The following is a 26,493-nucleotide window of genomic DNA, read 5'->3' as shown; positions in this document are numbered from 1 at the left end:
GAGTTTGCAGGGTAACTTCCTACATGTGTTTCAAAATAAAAGCAGTGGTCTTTCAAAACTGACAGCGCTGTAAGCCAATGACAACTCAGGGGGCACATAAGGGGCTAATCAGAGGACAGGGTGGCAGGTGCCCTGCTCCTGGTGCCCACCCACTTATTGCTTTAACTACTCATTAACTGTATTGAATGCCACTCAGGGTCATGATTTGCAGTAAGTTAATGTCATGTTTTTTGATTTACTTTACCTGTACCACTGACTGTGAACTGGTTGGGTAAGATGGTAAACAGTTAAGCATGTGGGAATTAAAACATTTTTCTAGTAACATCACATGACATGACTATTTTACATATATGATTATTCATATTTAAGCAGTGTCCTGTAATTTATGAGTGGACTATGCAAGAATTTAAGTAATCATTTTCTTACTATTAACATTTAATCAACAATTTTGTAAATCATATGCATTAGTTTACTTTAGTCCTTTTTACAGGGAGATCAAGTTCATTTGGAATGATAGTTAATAACAAATAGCAAAGATAAGGATGGATCAACTGGACAAAGTGAGAAGTAGGAGAACTACTTTCGAAAGAAATGTCACTAAAATACAGTTTGTAAATTGTACAGATAAATGTCCTGCCCAATTAGCTAATCTTATCTCTCAATCTTATACAAACACTCCCTATTAAAAAATTGTTTTGAATATATTTTTTTTTGTCTGCAAGTTCCTCATCAATGACACTGGTTCGATGGTCGTAGCAAACTTCCATCAAACATGAAAAAAATTTGGGGTTAAAAGCATGGATTTGTACATCACAAATGCTAAACATCCAAGACTAGACAATTAGTATGGATTCAGTGTATTATAACTTGAAGCTAACCAAATGATCAGTTACGTCAAAACAATGCCTGCACAGTTCTAGCCCTAACCCTGATGCATTTTGGTGTGAGCTCATTTCCAAATTTCAGAGGTGCAAGCAGTTCTTAGTCAGTTTGCCAGTTAGTTATTATATTCCCCTCTCTCACTCACAGTATAGTATGTAGAATATCTTAACGTGATGAGTTTCATAAACATAGTTTCAAAGATATCTTTGATACATATCAATAAATACAGAAAATTTCAGCAGGGCTTGTCTTATAAATGTATTTTGGTTGGGAAATAATCTATATGAGAAAAAATTATTCTGTCTAAAAAATCATGTTTGAACAAGGGAAGTTCGGAGTAGCTTCAGTTGGTTCCAGTTGGTTCCAGTTCTAGTTTTCAACTAGATCCAACAAGCTTTCATTTAGGGATATTTATGTTTGTAGGGGCTTTCCATTTTGTTGCATGTTGATGCACAAGATAAGACTCATCAGCTGCTACAAATAACATGACTATGAATTATTCATCTTTGGCTGTGGTTGCTCAATTGTATGTTTCACGGACAAATAACATTACTGGCTTAAAAAGTGGCTGCGCAGTACTCCACTCTCTGACCCAGTCCCAAAAGTCTGGGTGTGAAGCATCCAGTTTGAGAAAACAAACATGCTTGATTTCACCATTAGTTTTCCGCTACAGTTGTGAAAAACCAAATCAGAGTCAGTTTTAATTTGATTCACGAAGGGCAAGGCCAATGTCCTCTGGCCTGTGCCTCGAATCAATGTACTTTCCCTGACCTTTGATGGAATATGTTTACTGTTTGGTTAGACTTTGTTCGTGTGTTACTATCCATGAGCCGCAACTATTACATCAGCTTATTGCCCCCATATCTTTGAGCATGGGTCATTAGCAGTGCACTGGTTTTCCTGTATGTGAGGGTTCATTATTTACCCTCAGATGCTGCTCTGTAGCTCATTATTGAGCAGTGCATCACTGTGAGTCTCCAACCTAGCACTGATGACAGCATCATTTACTATCCTGCTCCTGTTGATCCTGTTGATTCTGCTGTCACTGCGCTCACTCTCATCCAGGCCTGAGACCTTTTTCAGGCAAAGAACATTCTGAAAGCTTTTCTTGAAGTTGTCAGACAGGAAGGCGTATAGTATTGGGTTGGCACAGCTATTTGCATAGCCAAGGACCACTACAAAGTCAAATGCGCTTTTCACTGCAGAGGTGGGGTTGATGGACCCAGTGACTGATGTGACGTTGAAAATGTAGAAAGGGAGCCAGCAGAGGACAAACACTGCCACCACGATGGATACCATCCGTGTCACTTTACGCTCTGAATGTGTGCGTTTGGAGGAACCAGCTCTAATGCCAGAAGACTTCACCTAAGAAAGGGAAGGACATTCAGTGGCTTAAAAACTAACAGTGTTTAAATAGTGAAACAACAAAACAGCTTCAAGGAACAATTTGACACGACAAAATGCATGCATATTTTTTTCCACCAAAGTTGGATAAGGTCAGAAAAGGTACTGCAGATGTCAACTGCTGTAAATATATCGTATACCAGAGAGTATACAATTTTTTTCTTTGAGATGCATCAGCAAGGGGATGTTACAGACAATCAAGGCCAGTATACAAACAATCCATCGAGCATTTTAACTAAAAGGACAAAACACCTTAAATTTTGCAGCTTAAACAAAGACAAGCTTCTGGATCTGTACAAAGACTTCAGGGCATACCAGTTGTTCACTTTAACATTTTTTAGACATGTTATTAAAGTAATGTCCTGACAGTTCATGTTACAAGATGTTAGTCTGTTCATGAGTACTCACAATATCAGCAGGCTGCCTGCGTTAGGGTAAGGTTAGTAGCTAGGTCTGTCAAAACTTCATGGTGAAAATAAGTAAAAAAAAAAAACTAAACTTAATGGTGCGTTTTAAATAGACAATACTGGTTTTTCCTTCTTCGTCAATTTATTGTGTATGTGTGTGCACAATTGCATGTGTATTACCACACTGTACAAGTACCAGTGTCTGCTTTTCTTTGTGGTAGCGGATTTAGTATTGAAAATACTAGAACTGAATTCGTCTTTGATTTTCATTGGCCCAAATGCCCTTAGATGAGAAATTGAATCCCACCCTAACATATTTCTCAAACATTAATATGTAACATATAGCATACCAGCTTCAGAAAAAAATGTTTAAATACATACACTGAATATAAAAAGCACTGGTAGCAGCTCCTTGTCCAACTAAACATTTTGGAAAACTTGTTCCTTTCAGATTTGACTATACACACTACACACTACTGTATCAAAATAAACAACTTACTTTCTGTAGCCAAAATAACTTATTTTTCTCCTGAATGTGAACATTTTAGTGGCATAACCAGTTATGTAAATTATTAGTTTTTTATTTCTAGGATGATAGAGGAGACAAACAGAAACATAGTTACATTACAATGACACGTGCAGTGGTATGCTCTCACCTTGACTATTATAAGGAGGTAGCACAGACATATGACTGCAAGGGGCAGGAAGAATCCAACGAAAAAGGTGTAGAATATGAAGGCTGTGTAATAGAAGTCCTGTAGCTCTGGCCAAATAATGCCACATACTGGCACCTTATCCAGGCCACTAAAGATCATAGTTGGTAGGATGACTAACAGTGACACAATCCAGACAGTCAGATTAATTAGCTTGGCTACATGTGGCCTCCGCCATTTTGTTGACGTAATAGGATGGACCACAGCCAGGTATCGATCGATGCTCATCACCATGAGACAAAAGATGCTGGTGAACTGATTCAGAGAGTCTGGGAGAGGGTAGAGGAGAAGAGGAAGCAGATGAGTGGAGAAAATAACAGGATTAGCTGAACCTATATTTGATCAGTGAACAGTAATCACAAATCTCAAATGTTACAAGAAGCCACTTCAAATACTTTGTTGGTTAGTAGTGGAAACCTCTTTGCAAATTAGATGAAAAGATTGTTCCTATATTTGTCTATCAATATTTTCATTCATCCAGGTCATTGTTCCTTCTCTCAAAATTGATTCGTGGACAACTGGACTTGTATTTGTCTATGAAAAGTCAGACTAGTGTGGACTAGTAGACCAACAAGCATGAACTGATGAAGCCCCTTGGATAAGAGGCGAAACATTTTCATAGACAAATACAAATCCAGTTGCCCATGAATCAATTTTTCTATATTTGACTCTTAATATGACATAGCAATCTTCAGTGGATATGAAGACTGGGGTTATGGGGAACAACTATCCTGCCTCGTAATAATGAGTCTGAACATCTAAAGTTCAACAATACACCTGTATCTATTTTGTTTAATGAATACAGAAATATTGAAATGACAAGTCACCATAGCAGATGAGGTAATAGTAATACTATGTGGTCATATTTTTTGTCGTAATTTTTAAAACAACTCAGTGCTTTTAGGTGTATAGGTTCAGAAGTCTGGGCAGGCATGGTGTTCCCTCGCTTTCTGTGTGTTAAGAGAACAGTCTCTAAATCGGTCTATAAATTGCATTATTTGCCCAAAATCTTTGTAGCAACAGCTGACCTTTTCTTAAGGTCACCACAAGCCTCTGCTTGAAACCCACCTACAGTCATGATCACCCTGCACAGAGCCTCCCCAAATGGCCAGTACACCAGTGCCAACTGCAGTGCTATGAACGGCAGGCTCATCATGCACAGAACATCTGCCACTGCCAGATTGAGGATGTAGATGTTGGTCACTGTCTTCATTTTGGCATAACGCAGGATGACATAGATGACCAAGGTGTTGCCACAAAGCCCCACAGCGCATACCACAAAGTAGATGAAGGTGATGACAATAGAGCTGGTCTTGTCCTGGTGAGGTTCTCTGGTCTTGGAGATATTCAAATCCAGGTCAGACTCATTCCTTTGGATATAGCTGTCATACAGGAGGGGCTCAGAGATGAAGGTGTTAGGAGTGGTTGAGAGGGATGGCCACGGATCCAAAGCCATGTTGGGTTCTAGAGAATCAAAAGATTCTAAACCTCCAAAAATGGTGAGATGCTCAGCAATGGTAGATTCTAATTGGTTTTGTGTGAAAGATACATTCATAAAAATATAGATTTTTATGCACTGGGGGGTGGAAACAAGAGCTCTGGGACAAGCCTGGGGTGCTTGGAGTTTGAAAAGTTGGTGCCTGAGGGCTCTTGGTATTGGGATGATTGAGGATTGTACATGAAGATGCACAAGCATCACATCCCAGCAATATAGAGATGGGGGAAAAAGCAAGATGGATCTATGGAGAGACAGACAAAACAATAACAGCTTTGGCTGAGAATATATAGAGTATATCATAAAATAAATAATATTAGTCGTGTATGATTCTTGAAAATATTTTTAGATTTCTCTTTAAGTCTTCAGATTTACATGTTACATGTAAGATGTGATAGCAGCAATGTAAAACAATAATTGCAACTGTTACCAAGACAGACATGTTTACTTCTTCCGCTGCTCTACTTTCTTCTGTGCTGTATTTTTGTGATTATAGCAAGCATTTTTCAGACAAGCATATAGAAAATATGTCAAATTTTTGACACAATGATTATTTCTCTGAAGAAAACTGAGCAGCTTATGCTTCATTTGAGAAAAAGCAGATGGGAAAAAAATCTGGCAGTCATATTTTAAACTCATACCATAAATACAGTGGAAACTTTAGTTTTGTTCATGAGCATCATAGCAAACACACATCTATATCATGATATTCACAAGCATTCATTGTCAAAATGAATGATGAAGTCTAGATAAACATATAACAAGTTAGTCGGGCAGCTTTCTTCCACCTGAGAAACATTAGGAAAATCAGAAACATCCTTTCTCAGGATGATGCAGAAAAAATAGTCTATGCATTTGTAACTTCTAGGCTGGACTACTGTAACTCATTACTATCTGGATGTCCAAACAAATCTCTAAAAGGGCTTCAGTTCATTCAGAACACTGCTGCACGAATATTAACAGGAACTAGGAAAAGAGATCATATCTCTCCTGTGTTAGCTGCTCTTCATTGGCTGCCAGTAAAATATAGATAAGAATTCAAAATCCTTCTTTTAACATATAAAGCTCTTAATGGCCAAACTCCATCATATCTCAGAGAGCTCATATTTGCTTACTGTCCTAGCAGGCCACTCCGCTCTCTAGATGGAGGTTTACTTGTGGTTCCTAGAGTCTCCAAGAGTAAATCTGGAGGCAGATCGTTCAGTTATCAGGCTCCTCTTCTATGGAACCAACTTCCAGCATCGGTCCGGGGGGCGGACTCTTTAGTAACTTTCAAGACCAGGCTTAAAACTTTCCTGTATGACAGAGCTTATAGTTAAAAAGTTAAAGTCCTCTACTCTTTAGCTATGCTGCTGTAGGCCTAGGCTGCCGGGGGAAGGACTGAGCTTCTCTCTCTCTCTGTCTCTCCCTGTCACCCTCTCTCCCCCTCTCCCTCTTTCTCTCTCCCTCCGTCTCGCTCGCTCTCCTTTCCTCCCCTCTTGCATGCGTTGATAAAAACCATCCTTCTTAAAAAAAACACAGTTTATTTATACTGCATTTATTAACCATGTTCTGCCTAAGTCTCTGTCTCTCCCAGTTGCTCTCCTCTCTCTCCCTGTCCTCATCCTGCAGGTGTTGACTCATCGCCATCCCATGTTCCTGCAACACCTACTGGTCCCATATTTCATGAATTCTGTGCTACAGCTCAACTCCATGAACTTCATGTAGCAACATGTTCCTGCATACACCCCCCCCCCCCCTCCAATGCCTGTCTCACTCTCTCTCTCTCACTCGCTCTCTCTCTCCCACTCTCAACCCAATCGGTTGAGGCAGATGGCCGCCCCCCCTGAGCCTGGTTCTGCTCGAGGTTTCTGCCTCTTAAAGGAAGTTTTTCTTTAAATAAATGTATAAAGAGTTTGGTCTAGACCTGCTCTATATGTAAAGTGCCTTGATGTAACTTTGTTATGATTTGGCGCTATACAAATAAATCTGATTTGATTTGATTTGAATCTGATTTGATAAAGCACACGTAGTCAAGGTCACGTGTGTGTATATGTGTCTATGGATGCCCAATGTATGTTTGCATGCAAAAAGGTATAGCTGCGCTGCTGAAGACAAATGTTTATTCAATTGATCATGGGAACAAACAGCTCTGACACTGTGGAAGGTTCACTCATTTTTCTTCTGTAGTGACAGAAGCCAACTCAACATGGACAACCAGACTAGTTTTTGCTTTTATAATTTATCCAAATTTATGGTTGGCACATATGGGGGTAAATGTAGCTGTTATCAGTGGGTTGATATCTATAAAAGTATTTTTCAATTGTAAATGTATGTAATGTAAATAAACAGCAATTTGTTTTATTAAGTGCGAAATAGAAAGGATGTATCCTCAAAGCTTTGATTTTATGTGCACATAAGTGAAAAACCCCAAATGTGTTCAGTGAGGGTTTACACAATAAAAAACAGATAAATATCTCAGTGAATTACCATATTGTCGAGAGAGATTGACATTGGTAAGACCACTCTTCTAGTGACCATTTGTCTCTTTTGTCTAGCAATGGAGATTAATCCATTATGATATGACACATTTGACTGATAAAATGTGACCTGAAGTATGTCTCTAACTGATTTACTGAGCAGCTAATAGCTTTGGCAATGCATGTATCTATTCATGGCAACAATTAATAGTATATCCCACCAATAACAATGAAAAATCTCATTCTTAACCCATTACTAAATACTCAAGTACTATCAAAAATTCGCTCTAATTTCGTGAAGATTTGCCTATTTCAAAAGCAAAATTCTGAAGTAGTGGCTTAGTGGCTTTTGGGAAGAATTGTTTTTGGAGCCACTAAAGAGAAAACTGTGTTTTCAGATGTGTGTCTGTGTCTGAGAGAGAGCGAGACTTAATTAAAAGTTGCGATCAGCAATAACAAGGGGGACAACAGAAGACAAGTAGGTGATAGCCAAAGGTAAATTTCATGTGCTGCTATGAAGAAGTAAAGGTTTTGTTCAAATAATGACATATAAAGCCTTGTGCACCATATGAATCTGAACTAATTTTAGTTAACATTACTTACCTTAAAACAGTAAACCTCATTCTCAGATCAGCATGTCCATAACGGTAAGATGTTCCTCGGGGGAAAGTCCATAGTACAAACGCCGTGACGCAGCACAGGGTTGCTGGAAAGCTGCATGGCACCGATCTCACCACAATGTTTAACTGGCCATTGATTGGTGATTACAGCCCTCTACATCTCGCATCACATTAACCTCACACAAATGCCATATAGTTGTATAGTATATATAACTCTCAGAGTCTTCTTTTTTTTTGTTTATTGGCTCGTACGTTGCAACATATTAATTTGTGACGTATTTTAAGAAGTTCATAAATAGGAAAAATAAAGAAATTATTTATATAAGAAATTAAATTTCAGACTGTTCTCCAGAAAATATTGAGCAATTGCACTTAAGAATTTTCTTATGAATTTCTTAATTTAGAATTTAGGACAATCCTCAAGATCTTTCTTGAGAACAGAATGGAGAATCCGATCCCTGATTAGTGTGGAGGACCAAAAGGGACAGAATGAAATATAAATAAATCTTTAAATAATTACTTAAACATGTCATTAACCCTCCTGTCGTGTTCGGGCCAAACCTGACCAATTTACAATAAATATTGTTTTACATCTGATTGCCTCAAAGCCTTATGATATCCTCCACACTATGCACTTAAACATATAAAAGTGATGATCATCACTTTCATTGAATTTTGAGTGTTTTAATCAACCTTGTTACACCTGTGGTGTTCCCGGTCAAAAGTGACCACCATAGGAAATGAGTATCCAGGGTTTCCATGGGTATCCAGACTATATTCATCTATCAGACAGAAAACATCCCCATACACACCACCCCAACTCACTGACTCACTCACACACACATTTCAGACTGAACAATGTCTTTTGTGGGTACACATCTCTTTTCTGCGCTTATGTGCCAATCCTCCCATGTGAACGGAGGGTTAATTAATTAAAATGGGAAATAAATAATTAAATTTTTCTTTAATTCATTAACATTCCAGTTCATTTAATGTAAATATACATATACATAATATATACAAATGAATTATTTCACTATTTATTTATTTACCTGTTGCAGTGCTTCATTAATTAATTTTATCTGTCAAAGTCTCACTCACTCATCTTCATCTGCTTTATTCATTTCTGGGGCTGCTGCAATCCTAGCACACACCATTGGATGCGGTACACCCTGGATAGGTCGCTGGTCCATTGTAGGGCCAACACACAAAGACAACCAGCAACTCACACGCTGCCATGTTGCCCTATCTGTCACCCATCAAAGTCAGTGGGCAGGGCTAATGCGAATCGAGTCTAATTGATTGCTTTAGTTTGAAGCCCGGAAGTCTTTCAAACATTGCAGCTACGTAGGATGTGTTTGAACTTACAACATGGTCCGACTCCTCATCACTCACAGCTGACTGCAGGTCTGTCTTTCTGCACAAAAACACATACCCAAACAATAATGAATAATGTTAGACTAGGCATAATATCTGGACGAGACCAGCAATTCAAAAGCTGAAAACTCATGAATTTAGTGTAAATACCTCTGACCACTTTATCACATGCTCCTCCTGATAGACTTCATTGATACTCCAAACAAACTGGTTTACCAAAAAGAAGTCAGTGCTCCAGAACTGCAGTCGGTATGTTAAATGCCAAACATCCCGGTCCTTGTGTGTGTGTTTGTGTCTGAAATGGTAGAGTACTACTTCTAAATTTGTGATCAATATCTTGGTCGGAAAGTGCAGAAATAATGCCACACAACTTGGCATTGGCATAAATTCCTCTGCTTTACACGTTACATGCTCTGGGTCACTTCCACATACTCGGCAAGGTCTAATATGTCTTTCACCAACTCCTGAAAAAAGTTGAAACACAATAGCCACAATGTTTTGAAAGACTTCAAGGCTTCAATCAAAAGTAATCAATTAGACTCGATTCGCGTTAGATGTGTTTGCATAGTGAAATAATGAATATATATAATAGATTATACATGTTTACATTAAATGAACTGGTATTTTAATGAATTAATGAAAATTTTTATTATTTATTTCCCATTTTAATTAATTAATGACACATTTGAGAGATTATTTACAGATTTATTTATATATTTAATTCTGCCCCTTTTGGTCCTCCATATATTAGTAGCCCGAAGCTTGATTGTTGAGTGAAGTCCCCCGATGTAAGTATCCCAAGAGTAATCTTGACAGCTACCAAACTTCCAGATATCCAGTGGAAGTGCATAATTTGAAAAGAGCATTTCCGCTAAGAAAACAGGATCCAAGTTTTGAAAATTGCAATCTAGAAAGAATAACAGTGCGGCAAACAAACATGCAGAAACACACACACACACAAAATTCGAAACATGCGTATTGTATTTAGCTGACAGTAGCTGTTAATGATACTAGCAATAGGCGGGGCATGCAATGTCATAGATACGCCAAACGGGAAGTAGGAAGTAAATGTAAAGGAGTCGAGACACTCGTGGGAACAAGTAAGTATATTCGAAACTAATGGCACAAAACCCCGATAACACAAGCGGGGAGGAGAATGAATGCATGTTTTATGAAGATGTCACAAACGGCGTGTGAGGATTTTTTTTACAACACGAATGAGTACGTATTCGGGTTGTTGGCTTTTGTCTCCACGTTAGTTACGTCATTTACTGGAATAGTTTGCGAACTGCGTGTGTGTGTCCGTTTGGAACGCAGATAGACGTGGACACTGTACTTCACACGGGTAAACGGCAGTAATTAACCCAAATCGAAACTGTTTTCGGAATAACACTCATTTGTTGAAGACAATTACTTGATGCTAGTTCAAGCTCAACTTGGAACAGCAAAGATGCTAAAGCTAGGTCCTCATAACACATGAAATATATTCTGTAAAAGAATAAGCATGGAAGTTCTCATTTCATAATGGTGGTACGTTAATGACATCAACAGTCACTGTCAGTAGTCTGAACATCGTGGTACTGTGTTCTGTGTATTCTTTTCTTGCATCTTTTTAATTTATTGTGAAATTGTTAGCACATATTAGTCTAATGTGAGCAAAAGAAATGACTCTTGCTCATTTAATTAGCCAAGTTTAGAGTCACAGTGGCTACCTGACAGCAAAGTCTACATGATTGCTTTGAAGAAAATATAAGCATCATCCATATAACCATATTAGCCATTTAGGCAGTAAAAATATAAACTGTCTTTTACAGTATTGCAGGGGACCGTTCTTGTATTCACAACATGACAACATTTATGTCATGTACTCTTCAGATGAGAAGTAAATAAAGAAGTTGATGATAATGAAATCCTAAGCAAACAGGATTTACTCAAGACTTATTTGCTTTCTTGTGTTCTGAAGCAAACATATCACACTAGTTCTACAAAGGCTTAGATATGCATGTTGATTGAAAATGAATGTACCCCTTTTTATTCATCTGTTTGTTCGCTTGTCATTGTTTATACTATACATCTGTGACAAGCTTAGGTAAAGAGTAGTGATCGTCTTGCTTTCACGTGTCACTTTTATTATAAATACTGTGTTCAAGATGGAGACAATGTTTGCTTTGGGCATGTAGGAGTAATCAAATGCAGGGTATTTACTGGGAGATTGCTTTCCTGTAGCTTTCAAAGTTTCTTTGGAATGATAACCTGTATGTGTGCTATGACTAGGTCTGGGGCCATGCTTGAAGGCTACAGAACTGTAATCCAGGCTCTGCTGGGGACTCTGTTCACCTGGGGTCTGACTGCTGCTGGAGCAGCCCTGGTATTTGTCTTCTCCAGCCGTCAGGTACTGATTGTCAGTTTGTGTTGGATCAAACTTGTGCCCTTTTGCTTTCTTTGAACTGCTGCCTCACAGGACATGTTGCATTTTTTTTCTTTTAAGTCAACAGTAAATGGTTCAATGAAAGATTATATGTTACATTGTCAGTGTTTGGTACAATTAATCTGACGAAGTTGCATATTATCTGTCTTGTCTGGCATTTTTAGAAGCGCATCATGGATGGAAGCTTAGGCTTTGCAGCTGGGGTGAGTTTACACACGTACAGTTACAGTATAGATACAGAAACGTGTATCTAACCCTAACCCTAACCCTAACCCTTCAATTTCTCAGCGTATCTGCATGGGTTTCCTCCAGGTCCAAACAAGTGAGTTGTTAAATAACTCTATAAAGAGTTTGGCTGAGATATGTTCTATGTAAAGTGCCTTGATGTAGTTCTGTTATGATTTGGCACTATTACAGTTGTTGCTGCTAAGGATGTTATTTGGTTTAGGGGGCAAACACTTTTTCACACAGGACCATGTAGGTTTGGATTTTTTTCGCCCTTAATAAAAATCTTCATTAAAAAATTGCAAAAAGTACAGTTTGTGCACCAACCTTTGTTTATGTTTGCCAAGATTCCACCCCCGCGAGTCTTTCCTGACAGATGGTTGCGATCCACTCAGAAGAGTAGCAGTCCATCCAGCTGGAACGCAGAGTCCGGCATGTTGTTGTTGAGCCATTTTTCTGTAAAGCAGAATACTGCACAGTTTCTCATCTCCTGGGAAAAACCCAGCCTTAGACGGAGTAAATCCACTTTGTTGTCCGGACAAGTGCGGACATTTGCCAGAAAGAGTGATCCTCTTCCCCCTCTTCTGTTTCAGAGCATTCCGCTACCTCTATCTTCCAAGCTGCTGCGCTCTTCTGCACCAGTCTGCTGTCCTCACTAGTCATAGTCTTCCTTTCATAGACTTGTGCACAGGGGCGACCTGTGTTGCAAACCTGTTCTTGATGTCAATAAGTTCTGCAAAACTATACATTAAGCGCTTGTTTGCACGAGCACGACTAAAAATAGGCCTTTCACCGGGAGCTTGAGAAGACACTGCACCAACGCGCGCCGCTATCTTGTTCGGTATTTGCCGATGGGTTGTTCTGGGGAGGAGTGGGGGTTGTTGTGGGTAAGTTGCAACATTTCACAACAGTTGAAAAAGTTAGAGACCGTGCTTGTTGTTTTCCGGGGGACAACTCAACTTCCCCAGTAGAAGTTAGCTGTACTGGGGCAAGGAAATAAATCTGGGCTCTGTTAAGCTAGCAAAATGCGACATCGCCTCCTTCTCGTCCTTCCTCCATCCACCTAGTTATCCCTCAAAGATACAATACTATGAACTCCACCGGTCTTGTTCATCAGTTGTTTCCTCTCAGCTGAGGCTTGAAATTCACCCACTTTTTCTTGACACTTGCGCCATTTCTGTGTCTGTCCCACCGCGGAGACAGCCTTGGCCACTTTTTCCCACCCTCTAGACTTATTTTCAGTTGTTATTCATATATTGACTATTTTCCCAAGTAGTAATTTGTTTCTTCCATTAATTACCTCAATAATAATCTCAAGATCCTGCTTTGACAAGTTTGACCGTTAATTTATAACTAACATCTTTTTAAATGTTTATTATTTTCTATGATGCAACATATTGATTTGTGATGTATTTTAAGAAGTTCCTAAGTAGGAAAATAAAGATTTGTAAGATTTGAGACTGTTCTTAAGAAAATTTTGAGGAATTGCATTTCAGAACTCTCTTAACTTCTTAATTTAGATCTTAAGGCATTACTTAAAATCTTTCATAAGAAAAGATTGGAGAATCTGGCCCCGGGAAGGGGGCAAACACTTTCTTGCACCACTGTAAATATATTTGATTTAAGTTGAAAAGCCTCATGGTACTGGGAATGAATGATTTTCTGTACCTTTCCCTGCTGCATTGTAAGGTATTAGCAGTCCACTGTTGTGGTTTTCTCTGATCCACTATAGTGTTATGAAGAGAATAGTCCGAGTATTTTAAGATGGTGTCTGCATTTCTCTGTGTGCATCACTCAACCATGCCCCCAGTGAATCTAATCTGGTTCCAATCACATAGCCAGCTCTTTCCACCAGTTTGTCCAGCCACCTTGCATTCTTTTGTTTTATGTTGCTTCCCCACTAGACCGCAGTTTAGAACAGTCTACTTTCCAGCCCAGCCTGGACACAATACTGCCACAGAAATAATTTGTGCCACTCCAAACAGTTCCTGTCTGCCATAAGACAGAGGGACTTTTCGAGGGTCTCCACGGGCCTCTAATTTTTTTTTGACACACAAAACAAAAAGACAACAACACTACACACTAATTATCCACGCAACAAACATGCTCTCCAGTCCCCAATCATACCCCGTTGATCAATGTTGTATTTAGTTATGAGTGAATAAATGAATGGTCGTCATTTATAACAACATTTATTTCCTTTTATTGATCAAAATTATTACATAAAAAGTTCACCTTATCATCTAATTGCCTCATTGTTCTTCGTGGTGGTGGCTATTTATAAAGCACTGTTTAGAATCCATGTAGCCGTCTTTAGAAGGATTTTGGGAGAATTCCTCTATATCGGTAATGAAACCATGGAGACTGCCATGTTGCCGGTCTGTTGTCATAAATCAGCTACTCTATTGGTCTAGCACCATCACGTGACGACTCGTGCCACCACTCACGAACCAAAATCTTATTACGCCCTGAAGAAGCTAGTTCTGAATGAAATGCTTCGCCATAAAGAGTGGGCAGGATTTTTTGCTGTTGGCCTAGATATCTTTGATCATATCTTCTCCTTCTGTTGAATATTTTTAACTATCGTCAAAGAAATAGCTTTACAAACAGTGCTAGGCTCCACAGCCAAACCTAAACTACTTACTTTAATGTGTTCTCTGAAGTTTGAAGTTGAGTTCTTGTAGGCTGAAATGTCACGTTTTGGGCAGACAGGCATCTTCTTCCTTGTGTAAATCTGAATTGCCATTGCTAACATCCAGTCTGGCGTTTGTGTTCCAGTGTGTGCACGATCCACAAACGTAGTTAGTGGCTACATTTGATTGGTGAAACACGGTCATATGAGTCTTTGGAAGTCTTCCTGACAAAACAAAAAAAATGGTTCGTGCATTGATTGACAAATGGCCAAAAAAGTAGCGAGCGGAATGTACGCCATGGTAACGGAGTGAAAGTAGCATTTCTTTTTCGTAAATATACTCAAGTATAAGTAAGACGTGTATCGTATTAAAACTATTCTTACAGGCTTCTGGTTTGACGAGCTAGGTGATGGCAGCGTAGGAAAGTTGCTCCCGATATTTTGAAGTAAAAATTGCCTGCAACAGCTTGAGTATGTAAGAAATTTGAATACAGTAACCCCTCGCTATGTCGGAGTGAAATGGAGGATACGGAATTGGACCACGGCCAGGAGTAGATGGAAGAAGCAGGTCTGGGCCTTATCCTGAAAGAACTAAGGAAGTTAATTTGGTTTACACCTGGATGCAGATTTAGAGGGATGCTCCAGAAGAGAGAATGTCAGAATCCACGCAGTCAAAGAGGGAGTGGAGGAGAACTCTCCGATGGTGGGTTATGTTGAGCATTTGCTGCAGGAAGGACTGGATCTCCAGGCCTCTTTTGAGTTGCGAGTGGAGAGAGCTCAACGCGCCTTGACATCGAAGCCACCACTGGGAGCTCCACCGAGGTCCATTTTGGCAAAATTGTCAAGCTACAGGATGAAAAAGTTGGCTTGGCAAAAGCAGGGATTTCAACTTCATGGAAAAAGTGTTAATTTGGATCATGACTACCTGCCTGATGTGTTGAAAAAGCAAAAGGAATATGCCTAAGTGAAATCAGTACTGAAGGAGAAGAAAATCAGATTTCAAACTCAGTTCCCGGCCTAGTTTAGAGTCTTCTCCCTGGATAGGACAATGCTGTATGAATCAGCGGAGGGGGCGACCAGGGACATGGCAAAGAGGGGGTTCTCGGTCTCTATTATTAAACACCCAGAATCTGTGCTGGAGCTTTGCAGTATTTGGGTTGGTGCGAGAGGGTTTTCCTTTTTTCTTTTCAAAGTCGAGGTGGTGACTGGATGGATACAGAGCATGTTAAATTGAAAAGAATGGGCTTTAAGTATCACTTCTCATCCGTCATATGCAACTGGCTGCAATATCCAGTTAAATTTAAAGTAATATTATAATATAATAATAATATATAATCAATAATATAATAATTTAAAGAGTAGAGGACTTTAGCAATTTTCAAGACCAGGCTTAAAACTTTCCTGTATAGCAGAGCTTATAGTTAAAAAGTTAAAGAGTCCGCCCCCATGACCGATACTGGAAGTTGGTTCCATAGAAGAGGAGCCTGATAATTGAAAGATCTGCCTCCAGATTTACTCTTGGAGACTCTAGGAATCACAAGTAAACCTCCATCTAGAGAGCGGAGTGGCCTACTAGGAAAGTAAGGAACTATGATCTCTCTGTGATATGATGGAGCTTTATATGTTAAAAGAAGGATTTTGAATTCTACTCTATATTTTACTGGCAGCCAATGAAGAGCAGCTAACACAGAGAGATATGATCTCTTTTCCTAGTTCCTGTTAATATTCGTGCAGCAGCGTTCTGAATTAACTGAAGGCCTTTTAGAGATTTGTTTGGACATCCAGATAGTAATGAGTTACAGTAGTCCAACTAACTTGTTTTATGTGAGTGATAAAGTCCTAGTCAAAAATTACTCCAAGGTTTCTTACAGTGGAGCTGGAAGCCGAAGTGATGCCGTCCAGACTGATGAGATGATTAGATATTATTTTTCTGAGGTGCTTAGGGCCGAGTACAATAACTTCTGTTTTGTCAGAGTTAAGAAGTAAAACATTTTCAGTCATCCAGACTTTTATGTCTTCAAGACATGTCTGCAGTCTGACTATCTGAGTGACTTCATTTGGCTTCATTGATAAGTACAGCTGAGTGTCGTCTGCATAGCATTGCTGTGTTTCCTGATAATGTTGCCTAGAGGAAGCAGATAAAGCGTAAAGAGGATTGGTCCAAGTACCGAACCCTGCAGGACTCCTTGACTGACTACAGTACATGAGGAGGAGCTGTTGTTAACATGAACAAACTGATGTCTATCTGATAAGTAGGATTTGAACCACCTTAGTGCAGTTCCTTTAATCCCAATTTCATGTTCCAGTCTCTGTAGTAAAATATTATGGAGTCGAAAGCAGCACTGAGATCTAGAAGGAGAAGTATGGAGGCTGATCCATTGTCTGAAGAGATTAGAATGTCATTGGAGACTTTAACCAGTGCTGTTTCTGTGCTATGATGGGCTCTAAATCCTGACTGAATCTCTTCAAGCAAACTGTTCCCATCCAGATGGTCACATAAGTGGTTTGCTTCTGCTTTCTCAATGATTTTTGACATGAATGGAAGGTTCGATATAGGTCTATAGTTTGCCAAAACATCTGGATCAAGATTAGGCTTTTTAAGCTGGGGTTTGATGACCGCGGTCATAATAACATACATAACCCAGAAATAAAGTCAGATTAATCAAATCTAGAATGAACGGCTTAAATAAAAGATCTCTTTAAAGAGGCTAGTTGGTACTGGGTCTAATAGAGAGGTTGATGGTCTGGATGATGAAACTATAGAAGCTAGCTCTGAGAGATTAAGAGGTGAGAATGATTCCTGATCTGAAAGAGGCATTGCAGCTGATTCAGGAGTTGCTGTATTCAGTAGGATATTTTTATCTAACGTAGGCAAGAGCTGATAAATTCTTTCTCTGATAGTGACAATGTTATCTGTAAAAAAGTTAATAAAATCATCACTGCTTAGAGTTAAGGGGATCACTGGTTCAACTGAGCTATGGCTCTCTGTCAGCCTGGCTACAGTGCTGAAGAGAAACCTGGGGTTGTTCTTGTTTTCTTCTATGAGTGCTGAGTAATATTTTCTTCTTGCGCTGCTGAGAGCTTTTTTATATGTTTTTAGGCTATCTTTCCAGGCTCTGTGAGACTCTTCTGACTTACTGGAACGTCAATTTCTTTCTAATTTCCTTGATGTCTGCTTTAAGGCACAAATTTGGGAATTATACCAGGGAGCCAGCCTGCTCAATTTGAATACTTTCTTTTTGAGAGGGGCGGCATTGTCGAGATTTGAACACAGTGTGGCCATAGTGCTAGTCACAAGGTTATCAACCTGCGTATGGGAGAAATCCTAATTTGAATTTAGATATTGTTGGGAATGGTGACCGAATGTTCTCTTTAAATTTAGCCACAGGAGCTTCAGATAAACATCTTCCATAGCTGAATTTATTCCTCAATGCTGTGGAGCCCATTAAGTAAACTCAAATGTAATAAGGTAATGGTCAGTCAGGAGAGAGTTTTGGGGAAGAATTGTTAACTTGTCAATTTCAATTCTATATGTTAGAACAATCACGGATATGACTGTAGAAGTGAGTGGGTTCATTCACATGCTGGGAAAAGCCGATTGAGTCTAGTAGGGAAAGAAACCAAGAACTAAGGCTGTCGCTTTCTACATCAACATGTATATTGAAATCACCCAATAGGAATTCTGAGTACGGACCAGGTGGACGGTGTACTGTAACTAACAACTGGTTTTTCACCTTTCCAGTCTGAGTGGGAAAGACTAAGAGTGAGGCTTTCAAAAGACCTGCAGCCAGATTTTTGTCTGGGGTTGATTAATAGGCTTGACTGAAATATTGCAGCCACCCCCCTCCTCGACCTGTGGTACGAGGGATATGAAAATTAACATGAGTTGGGGGTGTGGCTTTATTAATGCTAACATACTCATCCTGCTGCAGCCACGTTTCAGTTATACAAAATAAATCAATATGATGATCAGCAATGAGATCATTTACTAGTAGACATTTTGATGATAATGATCGAATGTTCAACAGTCCACATTTGATCGCAGTGTTATTTAAGACTGACTTTCAGTTAGATAGATAGATAGATACTTTATTTATCCCAGACTGGGAAATTGCAATAGGTGATTGTTTTTAGCTCCTCTTCTTTTTAGTTTGGGTTTATTATTTTATTAAGTTTATTAACTCTAAATTTAGGTTGTCGGTCGACTGACACTTTTTCTATAGACCTAAACGACTATGCCTCTAATCACAGTTACCTCATCATTTAACAAGGGGGGCAAATAACTTTTTAACAGACGATCATGTTTGGATTGTATTTTTCTCTTAACAATTAAAATCATCACATAAACACTGCATTTTATGTTTACTTGGGTTATGTTTGTGTCATTTTTAATTTTTTTTGATGAGCTGAAACAGTTGAGTGTGACACATGCAAAAAAGTAATAAATCAGGAAGGTGGCAAATACTTTTTCACAGCACTGTAACCCAACATGATATAAGTGAAATTTGAAATGTTTTGGGCTCTGCAGAATGTTGAAATCTGTGGCTTAAAATTCCATTTTTTGTCAATGGAATTTGTTGGAAATCAGTAGCATTATAGCTTCTTTTTTATGACTTTTCCACTCAGTGACAATTTATGTTGCTCGAGGGCATCTACCGTTGTTTTTAATGTCGTAGTGCTCTGATTTGCTGTTGCATTTAGTTATATACGGTTTTATTCAACTGTTTGCTGTTTTGTTTTGCACTCAGGGCCACCATACACAAGCACTGTTATGTGTACAAAATAAAAGTCTCTATGAATCATTTACACCCCTCAACTGCAAATTAACATCATAGAGCTATCTTTCTTATTTGAACTTCACTGTGATATTGTGGTATTTTTTCTAATTTTCCTCTTTCCCCTTAATTTTGTTTCTCTCAGGTAATGCTGGCTGCCTCCTATTGGTCATTACTTGCACCGGCGATTGACATGGCAGAAGATTCTGGGAAGTACGGCTCATTTGCATTTGCACCTGTCAGTATAGGATTCACACTGGGAGCAGCCTTTGTCTATTTTGCTGACGTTGCCATGACCCTGCTGGTAAGAATTTCTTGCACACTATATATTTGCCTGAATAGTATTTCGTGTAATATATCTACATTTTGAATAATGAACATACGTCAGTTTTTGGAGAATTATTACATTATTAAGACAAGTGTTGATTGTTTATGGATTAATGTGGTTGCTAGGAAAAATAGAGGAAGGTGGGGGGGTGGATATGCAGAATTGATCCAGAGAGCTAGAAAAACAGGGAACCATTTTGCTTTCAAAGCATTGTGACAGATACAGATATACTGTGACAGTAATAATAATGACCAGAATCTCACATAAAGCGGACATTGAAGCTCCTGCAAAATAAGGAGTAATAACGCCAAAACAGAAGAAACGACTGGCAACTAGTTTACTCTTAATACAGAAATCTTCCAAGAGCAATACTGAGAAATTTGAGGTACACTTAACATACAATAGTAGTAAGTTCACAAAATGGATAGTAGTCTGCATCAGTCATGTTCTGGGAACACCAAATGCCTTTCTGTCTGTCTTCCTCTGTTTTCCTTACCCTATCCATGAATGAACATCATAATAGGAAAAGTGAATGGTTTTTCAAAACTCTATAAATTCTCTGACTCCTCAAACTTGTCCCTAAAATGAACAGCCATGTGCTCTTTAAAGCAATGCCCTAGTATTCTGACAAATAGAAATAATCAATCATCACAAAATAGGAGGAGGCAATTAGATAACAAAGATAAGAAACCTTTTTGCAGGTTTCTGTTTCCTCAGTTTATAATATCATTAAGAAATAGCATATAAGAGACAGTTTAAAGTGGAGGCCAAGGTAAGGTCTGGAAGATCAATCAATCAATCAGTCTTTATTTGTAAAGCACTTTTCATACACCTGCATACAGGCACCCACACTCCCCCATGCTACCCCACCCCACGAATGCGCGCACACACGCACACACACACACACAGTAGATACTAGCTGTCTGTATAGAGACATGGCAGCACCCTGAGGATCGAGGTGAAGAAAGGCCACCTGAGGGAGCCATGCGCCCCGAGAGGCGTCACAGCATATGGTCCCAGGGGGTGCCACGCCCTCAGACCCCAATGGACCAAGGTAGACTTCACACAAGGTGCAGATCCCCCTAGTCCTCCATGCCTGGATGACCTCCAGGGCGATGTCCCCACGGGCAGACCAGACACACCTCTCAGTGTGGATGGCTCCTATTAGGAAACACTGGAGTAAAAGACTTAGAGACTAAAAACAAAGTATGCTAAAAGAATTAAGGAGTAAAAGAAATCAATTAAAAGCCAAGCTAAAAAGGTGAGTCTTGAGCCTCCTTTTAAAAGAACCAAGAGTCTCTGTGGTCCTGATGTTCTCTGGCAAGCTGTTCTATACTGTAGGTTAGGGATGTAATGGCTGAATGGAGCCTCCCCATGGGTTTTAGTTCTAACTTTTGGAAGGATTAAAAGGCTGGTGACAGAGAACTTCAGGATCTGCAAGGGTTGATATGATAAAAGCAGGTCAGATAAATAATAAGGCCCAAAACCATTAAGACATTTAAAAATTAATAAGAGCATCTTAAAATCTATCCTGAAACACATTGGGATATCCATGACTTTATATCTAAAATACAATTCAAAAGGACATCAATTGGCCCAGTGTCATCAGGAGACACAGCAATGTGTCATCTGCATAATGGTTAAAGGTGGTGCTATGTCTCCTGGTGAAGTCCCCAAGGGGAAGCATATATAAATTAAAAAGAACTGGACCTAAAATTGACCCTCGGGGCACCCCACATTTGGTTTCATGTGTTCTGGAGGAGCATGCATCCAAACTTACAAAGATATGTCGATCAATGAGATAAGAGCTGAACCAGTTAAAAACCGTACCAAAGAGGCTGACTATGTGTTTGAGTCTATTTAATAAAATTTGGTCATCTACTGTGTCAAAGGCAGAGCTAAGACATTCCTTTATGCGTCCCATATGCGTGGGGAAATTCACAGTATTACAGCAGCAAAAAAGGGTTTAAAAAAACATCAAAACAAGAGATCTAGTAACATCAAGACTGTAACTTTATGTGGACCAGCTTTACACTTACACTAAAATCTTTAAAAGGGCTGTCTGTGTGTTGTGGTTCGTCCTAAAACCAGATTGATATTTCTCTAAAACATTGTTTTTATTTCAGAAATAATTTACTTGGTTAAAAACCAGCTTTTCAAAAATTTTGCTTCAAAATGGTAAGTTGGATACAGGTCCGTGATTATTGAAGATATTGGGATCTAAATTGCTCTTCTTGAGAAGGGGCAGTGGGGAAGAAAACTGTCTGAAGAGAGCAATTCGCTATATCTAAAATCTGTTCCTCAAAGAATCCATAAAACAATTTTAAAAGTGATGTGGGAATTGGATCTAAAAGGCAGGTTGTTGTGTTCATTTGGGAAAAAATTCGACTAAGTGTCCTTGGGTCAACCAGGGTAAAACTCTCTAGTGTTTCCTCAGTTGAAAGCAATTGTCCAGGTGTGTCAAGAATCACATTCTGGTGAGATAAAAGAAGAGATAAAAGGATCTGATATCATCAGTTTTACTTCTGAAGTGGTCTGCAAAGTCCTCACAGAGGGTGTTTGTTGGCTTGGTCTTCAAAGATTTATTAAAATTGGTTTTAGTTAAAAGATCGATGGTGGAGAAAAGGAATTTGGGGTTGTTTTTATTATCTGTAATGAGTTTTTAAAGTGACATATCCGTGCCTGTTTGACCGTGTTATTGCAGATTTTGAGTTCACATAGTATTTCATAGTTAACTGTCAATTTCATTTCTCCATCTCCTCTCTGCACTCTGCATTTTGTTACTTTACTATTAAAATGATCAACAATAAAACCACACATTGCAGGTAAAACCTGCTCTATAAAATCTGGATAAAATTTGCAGCCACCTCAGAAGTAAGGTAGCGTTTCCTCACTGTTCTCAGCGAGGCCTCCTGATGGTTAAAAACACGCAGTTGTGGTCAGACACAGCCAAGTCAACAACAGAGGACACACCAGTGGACAGGTCTTAGGTTATGACCAGGTCCAGGGTGTGTCCTCTGTGTGACGTGCTGTTTAAAAACCATGCAGCTTAAAATATTTAAAAACTCTGTACAATGGATTCGAGGTATCATATCAACATGCAAATTAAAATCACCAGTTTTTAAAATTCAATTATAAATAATGTGTATGGTGGATAATAGTTCAGAGAATTCACTGATAAAAACAGTGGAATGGTGGGGGGGCCATTAAACTGTGATACTAAGGATAACCCTAACCCTAAAAACAAAGGCATGATATTTGAATGATGAGAAACTGTTAAAATTAACTACATTTGGTTTAAATGAGTCTTTGCATATCGAAGCAATACCACTTCCTCTTTTACTTCCCTGAGTTGAAAATAAAAAAATGGAATCAGATGGGCAGGCCTTGGTGAGAACGATTGGTGGATCAAGCAAACTCACTTAAGGAATTGCTTGTTTACTTTCTAGAATGATAAATAAAGATCCGTGTTTGGCTGCAAAAGACCTTGCACTGCTGTATTGTGCAGCACCTGAACAAATACGTCCACAATGCCAACACCACAATGTTCAAACGTATGTTTGGAGAAAAAAGGGTGCCAAATTCCACAAAAAGCACACCTCTCTAACTAATATGCATGGTTTTGGATTGACATTGCTTTGGGCTTTTGTTGCAGCCAGCAAGTTTTGGAAACAAACATTGTCTGTCTGAAAAAATGCTGAAGTTAAAAAGTGAATTGGCCCTACAACAAAATAATGATATATGATGTGATTCATCTCACATCTCAGCATCTACAGTACAGGCCACATGTTTGGACACACTTTCCTATTTCCATTTGAATGAGAAGGTGTGTCCACATTTTTGGCTTGTACTGTACATTGCATGCCTAAGATGTGCAAGTGGAAGGTTTTGTAATGGTGCACCTACCTAAATATCAATGGAAATCTGAGGATAGATCTCAAAAGAGCAGCGCATGGTGGACAGTCTAAGTATCTTTGGAGTCTTAGATGGCTGTTCCAAGGAAAAATTGGCAAGGAGACTCTAAGCTGGTTAGAAAATGCAAGTTGGGTTAACAAGTTGGGATACTTGCAGAAGAGAATTGAGTACTGACCATGTCAGATGCCTGTGCTGGATGGAAATAAAAATGTCTTTTCCTGAAAATTGTAGAGAAATTGCCATCTATGCCTTCTGATAACCAGTTCATCTGCTTAACAATTTACTGTAACAGACATTTTAAGTCGGATGCCCAAACTTTTGCCTGTATACTGTAATTTCCGGATTATGAACCACTACTTTTTTCACACGCTTTGAACCCTGCAGCTTTCACAACTATTGAAAGCTGCAGGATAGCAGCAACTATTACACAGCTAATTTATTTACACTTTAATTTATTACACTTACTGCACATTGTCAAAAGTGCCAATACCTTGTTTAAAGGACCATGGTATTCCTGTGCTTGACACCAGACCCCCCCCAGTAGAAATGCATTTTTGTGTGGTAAACTTAGAAATGCTAAAACTAAACAAACTAACAGTTCAGCATAAAGTGCAATGTCTACCATCTAAAATGGTATATAAAAATTGACCTGTGCACTAACTCCAACTTGGTGGTGTGAGGTGATAGTGAATGGTGGAAGTGCTCCTGTGACACGCCAACTGCTTTCAGCATAAAGTCCAAAGAACAGCATTTTTGTTTATACTTCCATCTGAAAGTTTTTTTATATTTAAATTTCCTTTCAGCCAGTGTTTTTTCATCATGCTATCACATTGAGCATCGGTGTAACCTGTATGCCTGTAACTCAACCACTGAGCAATGCTCAGAAGTGCAAATGAAAGTGCCATTAAAATACTTGGTTACTTTTTTTTTATTGGGTTTTTATTTTTTTTGGGAGGGGTAATTAATTAAAGTGTCAGTCACAACACTATTAAATAGTTGATGAGCTGCAGCTATGTTTAACTCTCACTGCTACCTTCAGGTAGCACAGTGTAGATAATAAAGACAAAACACAGCCAGGAGATCACTCACACACACTCATCTTCTACTGCTTAGCCATTTCCAAGTTGTGGGATGGGGCAGGAGCCAGCCAGCCAAGGCTCCAGGTGAGGTCAGGGTACACGCCTAACAGGTTACTAGTCCATCGGAGATCCAAAACACAGAGAGGGATACAGAGACGAGCGGTGACCTAGATGTGCATGTCTTTGAATAATAGGAGGAAACAGGACTAACTAGAGGAAACCAAGGGAGGCACGGGGAGAACATGCAAACTCCACACCAGGACCCACAGAACCCACAACTTTCTTGCGGTGAAGCAACAATGCTAATTACTCTGCTGCTGTGCTGCCTAGCCAGATCGAGAGAAAACACATAATATCTACTTCTCTCCATAATTCTTTGGGGGTTGGCTGCTGTTGCTGTGGAATTTATAGGTCGCTTGTTGTATTATCCAGAATAGCAAAACAATTACACATTTTCTTTCATTTTGATGTAAAAATTATGGATAAGGAGTCAAATTTGTGGGTGTTAGAGCAAGTTCAAGACAAATTTTTGTTGAGGACTTTTTTGACTCCTCTCCACACCAGCAATGGTGTCATTCTCTCTAGCTGTGAACATTCCATCCCAGAAACACCCATTATCAAGTCAAAAAAGCATGTTTTGTCTCTGGTAATCCAAATGATGCATAATGCTAATTATTCACGTTTCTTCTTCCTCTTCTTTCGGCTTCTCCCTAATTGGGGTTGCCAAAGCAAGTCATCTTCCTCCACCTGCCCTATCTCCAGCATCCTCTTCTATCACTCCAGCCCTTTCCATGTCCTCCATCAATACATCTATAAACCTTCTTTGTGGCCTTCCTCTTCTCCTCTTTCCTGGCATCTCCATCTCTAACATTCTCTGTCTAACATATGCCCTATATCTTCTCTGCACTTGTCCAAACCACGTAAGTCTATCCTTTCGAACTTTGGTCTCACTAGAATCTTATAAATTTCCCCTTTCCCTTTTGAAAGCTGAAAGCTGCGATCCCATTGTCACAGATCACCTGTGACACTGCCACTCCCCCAATCCTGCCTGCACTTTCTTCACCGCTCCCATGCACTGACCATTACTCTGAATAGTTGACCCCAGGTACTTAAAATTCTCCACCTTCCCCACTTCTAATCTAGACATCTTCACTATTCCACCTGCCTCCCTCTGATTTCCACACATGCTTTTTGTCTTACTTCGACTGACTTTCATTCCTCTTCTCTCCAGCTCAAACTTCCACCTCTATAGCTTCTCCTCTACCTTCTCCCTACTCTCGCTGCTAATTACAATGTCAGTGCAAAAATGTAATACACAAGATTACACGGTTTAACCTTTGTAGTTTAAATATGACTTCCAAATTTTCAAAAAAGTTTTAAATATTAGTTTCTGAGACTATAGGTGATCCATTTCAGGGGGATGCAGCAAAAACAACAACAGAAATAGGGGAATTAGATTTCCATGATATTGCAATGCATATCTAGGACAAAGAGCAATTTCCATGGATTATTTAGATAAATCAAAATCAAATCAAGTCAAAACAGATTTATTTGTATCGCACCACATAATAACAAAGTTACATCAAGGCACTTGAGCAGGTCTAGACCAAACTCTGTAAAATTATTTAGAGACCCAACAGATCCCCGGACATGCAAACACTTGGCAACAGTGGCAAGGAAAACTTTTCTTTAAGAGGCAGAAACCTAGGGAAGAACCAGGCTTGGGGGGGCGGCCATCTGCCTCGACTGGTTGG

At 39.2% G+C, this 26,493-nt stretch overlaps 2 protein-coding genes across 4 annotated transcripts in view; one reads left to right on the top strand and one right to left on the bottom strand.

Annotated features, from left to right (window-relative positions):
- Positions 1 to 1,809: 1,809 nt before the first annotated feature.
- On the bottom strand, positions 1,810 to 4,862 carry LOC115059841 (somatostatin receptor type 2-like). The gene is made up of 3 exons (XM_029527559.1): positions 4,475 to 4,862; positions 3,350 to 3,675; positions 1,810 to 2,247 (listed from the first exon to the last, which is right to left on the bottom strand). Exons 1-3 carry the CDS (start codon positions 4,860 to 4,862, stop codon positions 1,810 to 1,812), a joined length of 1,152 nt encoding a protein of 383 aa, XP_029383419.1.
- Positions 4,863 to 10,408: 5,546 nt separating this feature from the next.
- slc39a11 (solute carrier family 39, member 11) overlaps positions 10,409 to 26,493 on the top strand; it is a 61,417-nt gene continuing 45,332 nt past the window's right edge. For 2 of the 3 annotated variants that reach the window (XM_029528283.1, XM_029528282.1), the window contains exons 1-4: positions 10,467 to 10,578; positions 11,632 to 11,749; positions 11,950 to 11,988; positions 19,563 to 19,721. In XM_029528283.1, coding sequence (XP_029384143.1) covers positions 10,514 to 10,578; positions 11,632 to 11,749; positions 11,950 to 11,988; positions 19,563 to 19,721 — 381 coding nt within the window. In that variant the 5' untranslated portion in view covers positions 10,467 to 10,513. The other variant, XM_029528284.1, reaches the window with a different exon arrangement.

The sequence above is a fragment of the Echeneis naucrates genome, chromosome 19 (assembly GCF_900963305.1).
Source record: "Echeneis naucrates chromosome 19, fEcheNa1.1, whole genome shotgun sequence".
NCBI classification, from domain to species: Eukaryota; Metazoa; Chordata; class Actinopteri; order Carangiformes; family Echeneidae; genus Echeneis; species Echeneis naucrates.
Note: the sequence above shows the minus strand (reverse complement) of the source record. Positions and strands in the feature narration are given on the sequence as shown.

What these genes read in the sequence shown, in the direction of transcription:
- LOC115059841 (XM_029527559.1), bottom strand. Translation starts at nt 4,862, where the DNA reads ATGGCTTTGGATCCGTGGCCATCCCTCTCAACCACTCCTAACACCTTC. An exon ending in CAGGGTGATCATGACTGTAG is followed by an intron (nt 3,676 to 4,474) that starts GTGGGTTTCAAG and finishes ACCCTCTCCCAG; the next exon opens with ACTCTCTGAATCAGTTCACC. An exon ending in ACCTCCTTATAATAGTCAAG is followed by an intron (nt 2,248 to 3,349) that starts GTGAGAGCATAC and finishes TCCCTTTCTTAG; the next exon opens with GTGAAGTCTTCTGGCATTAG.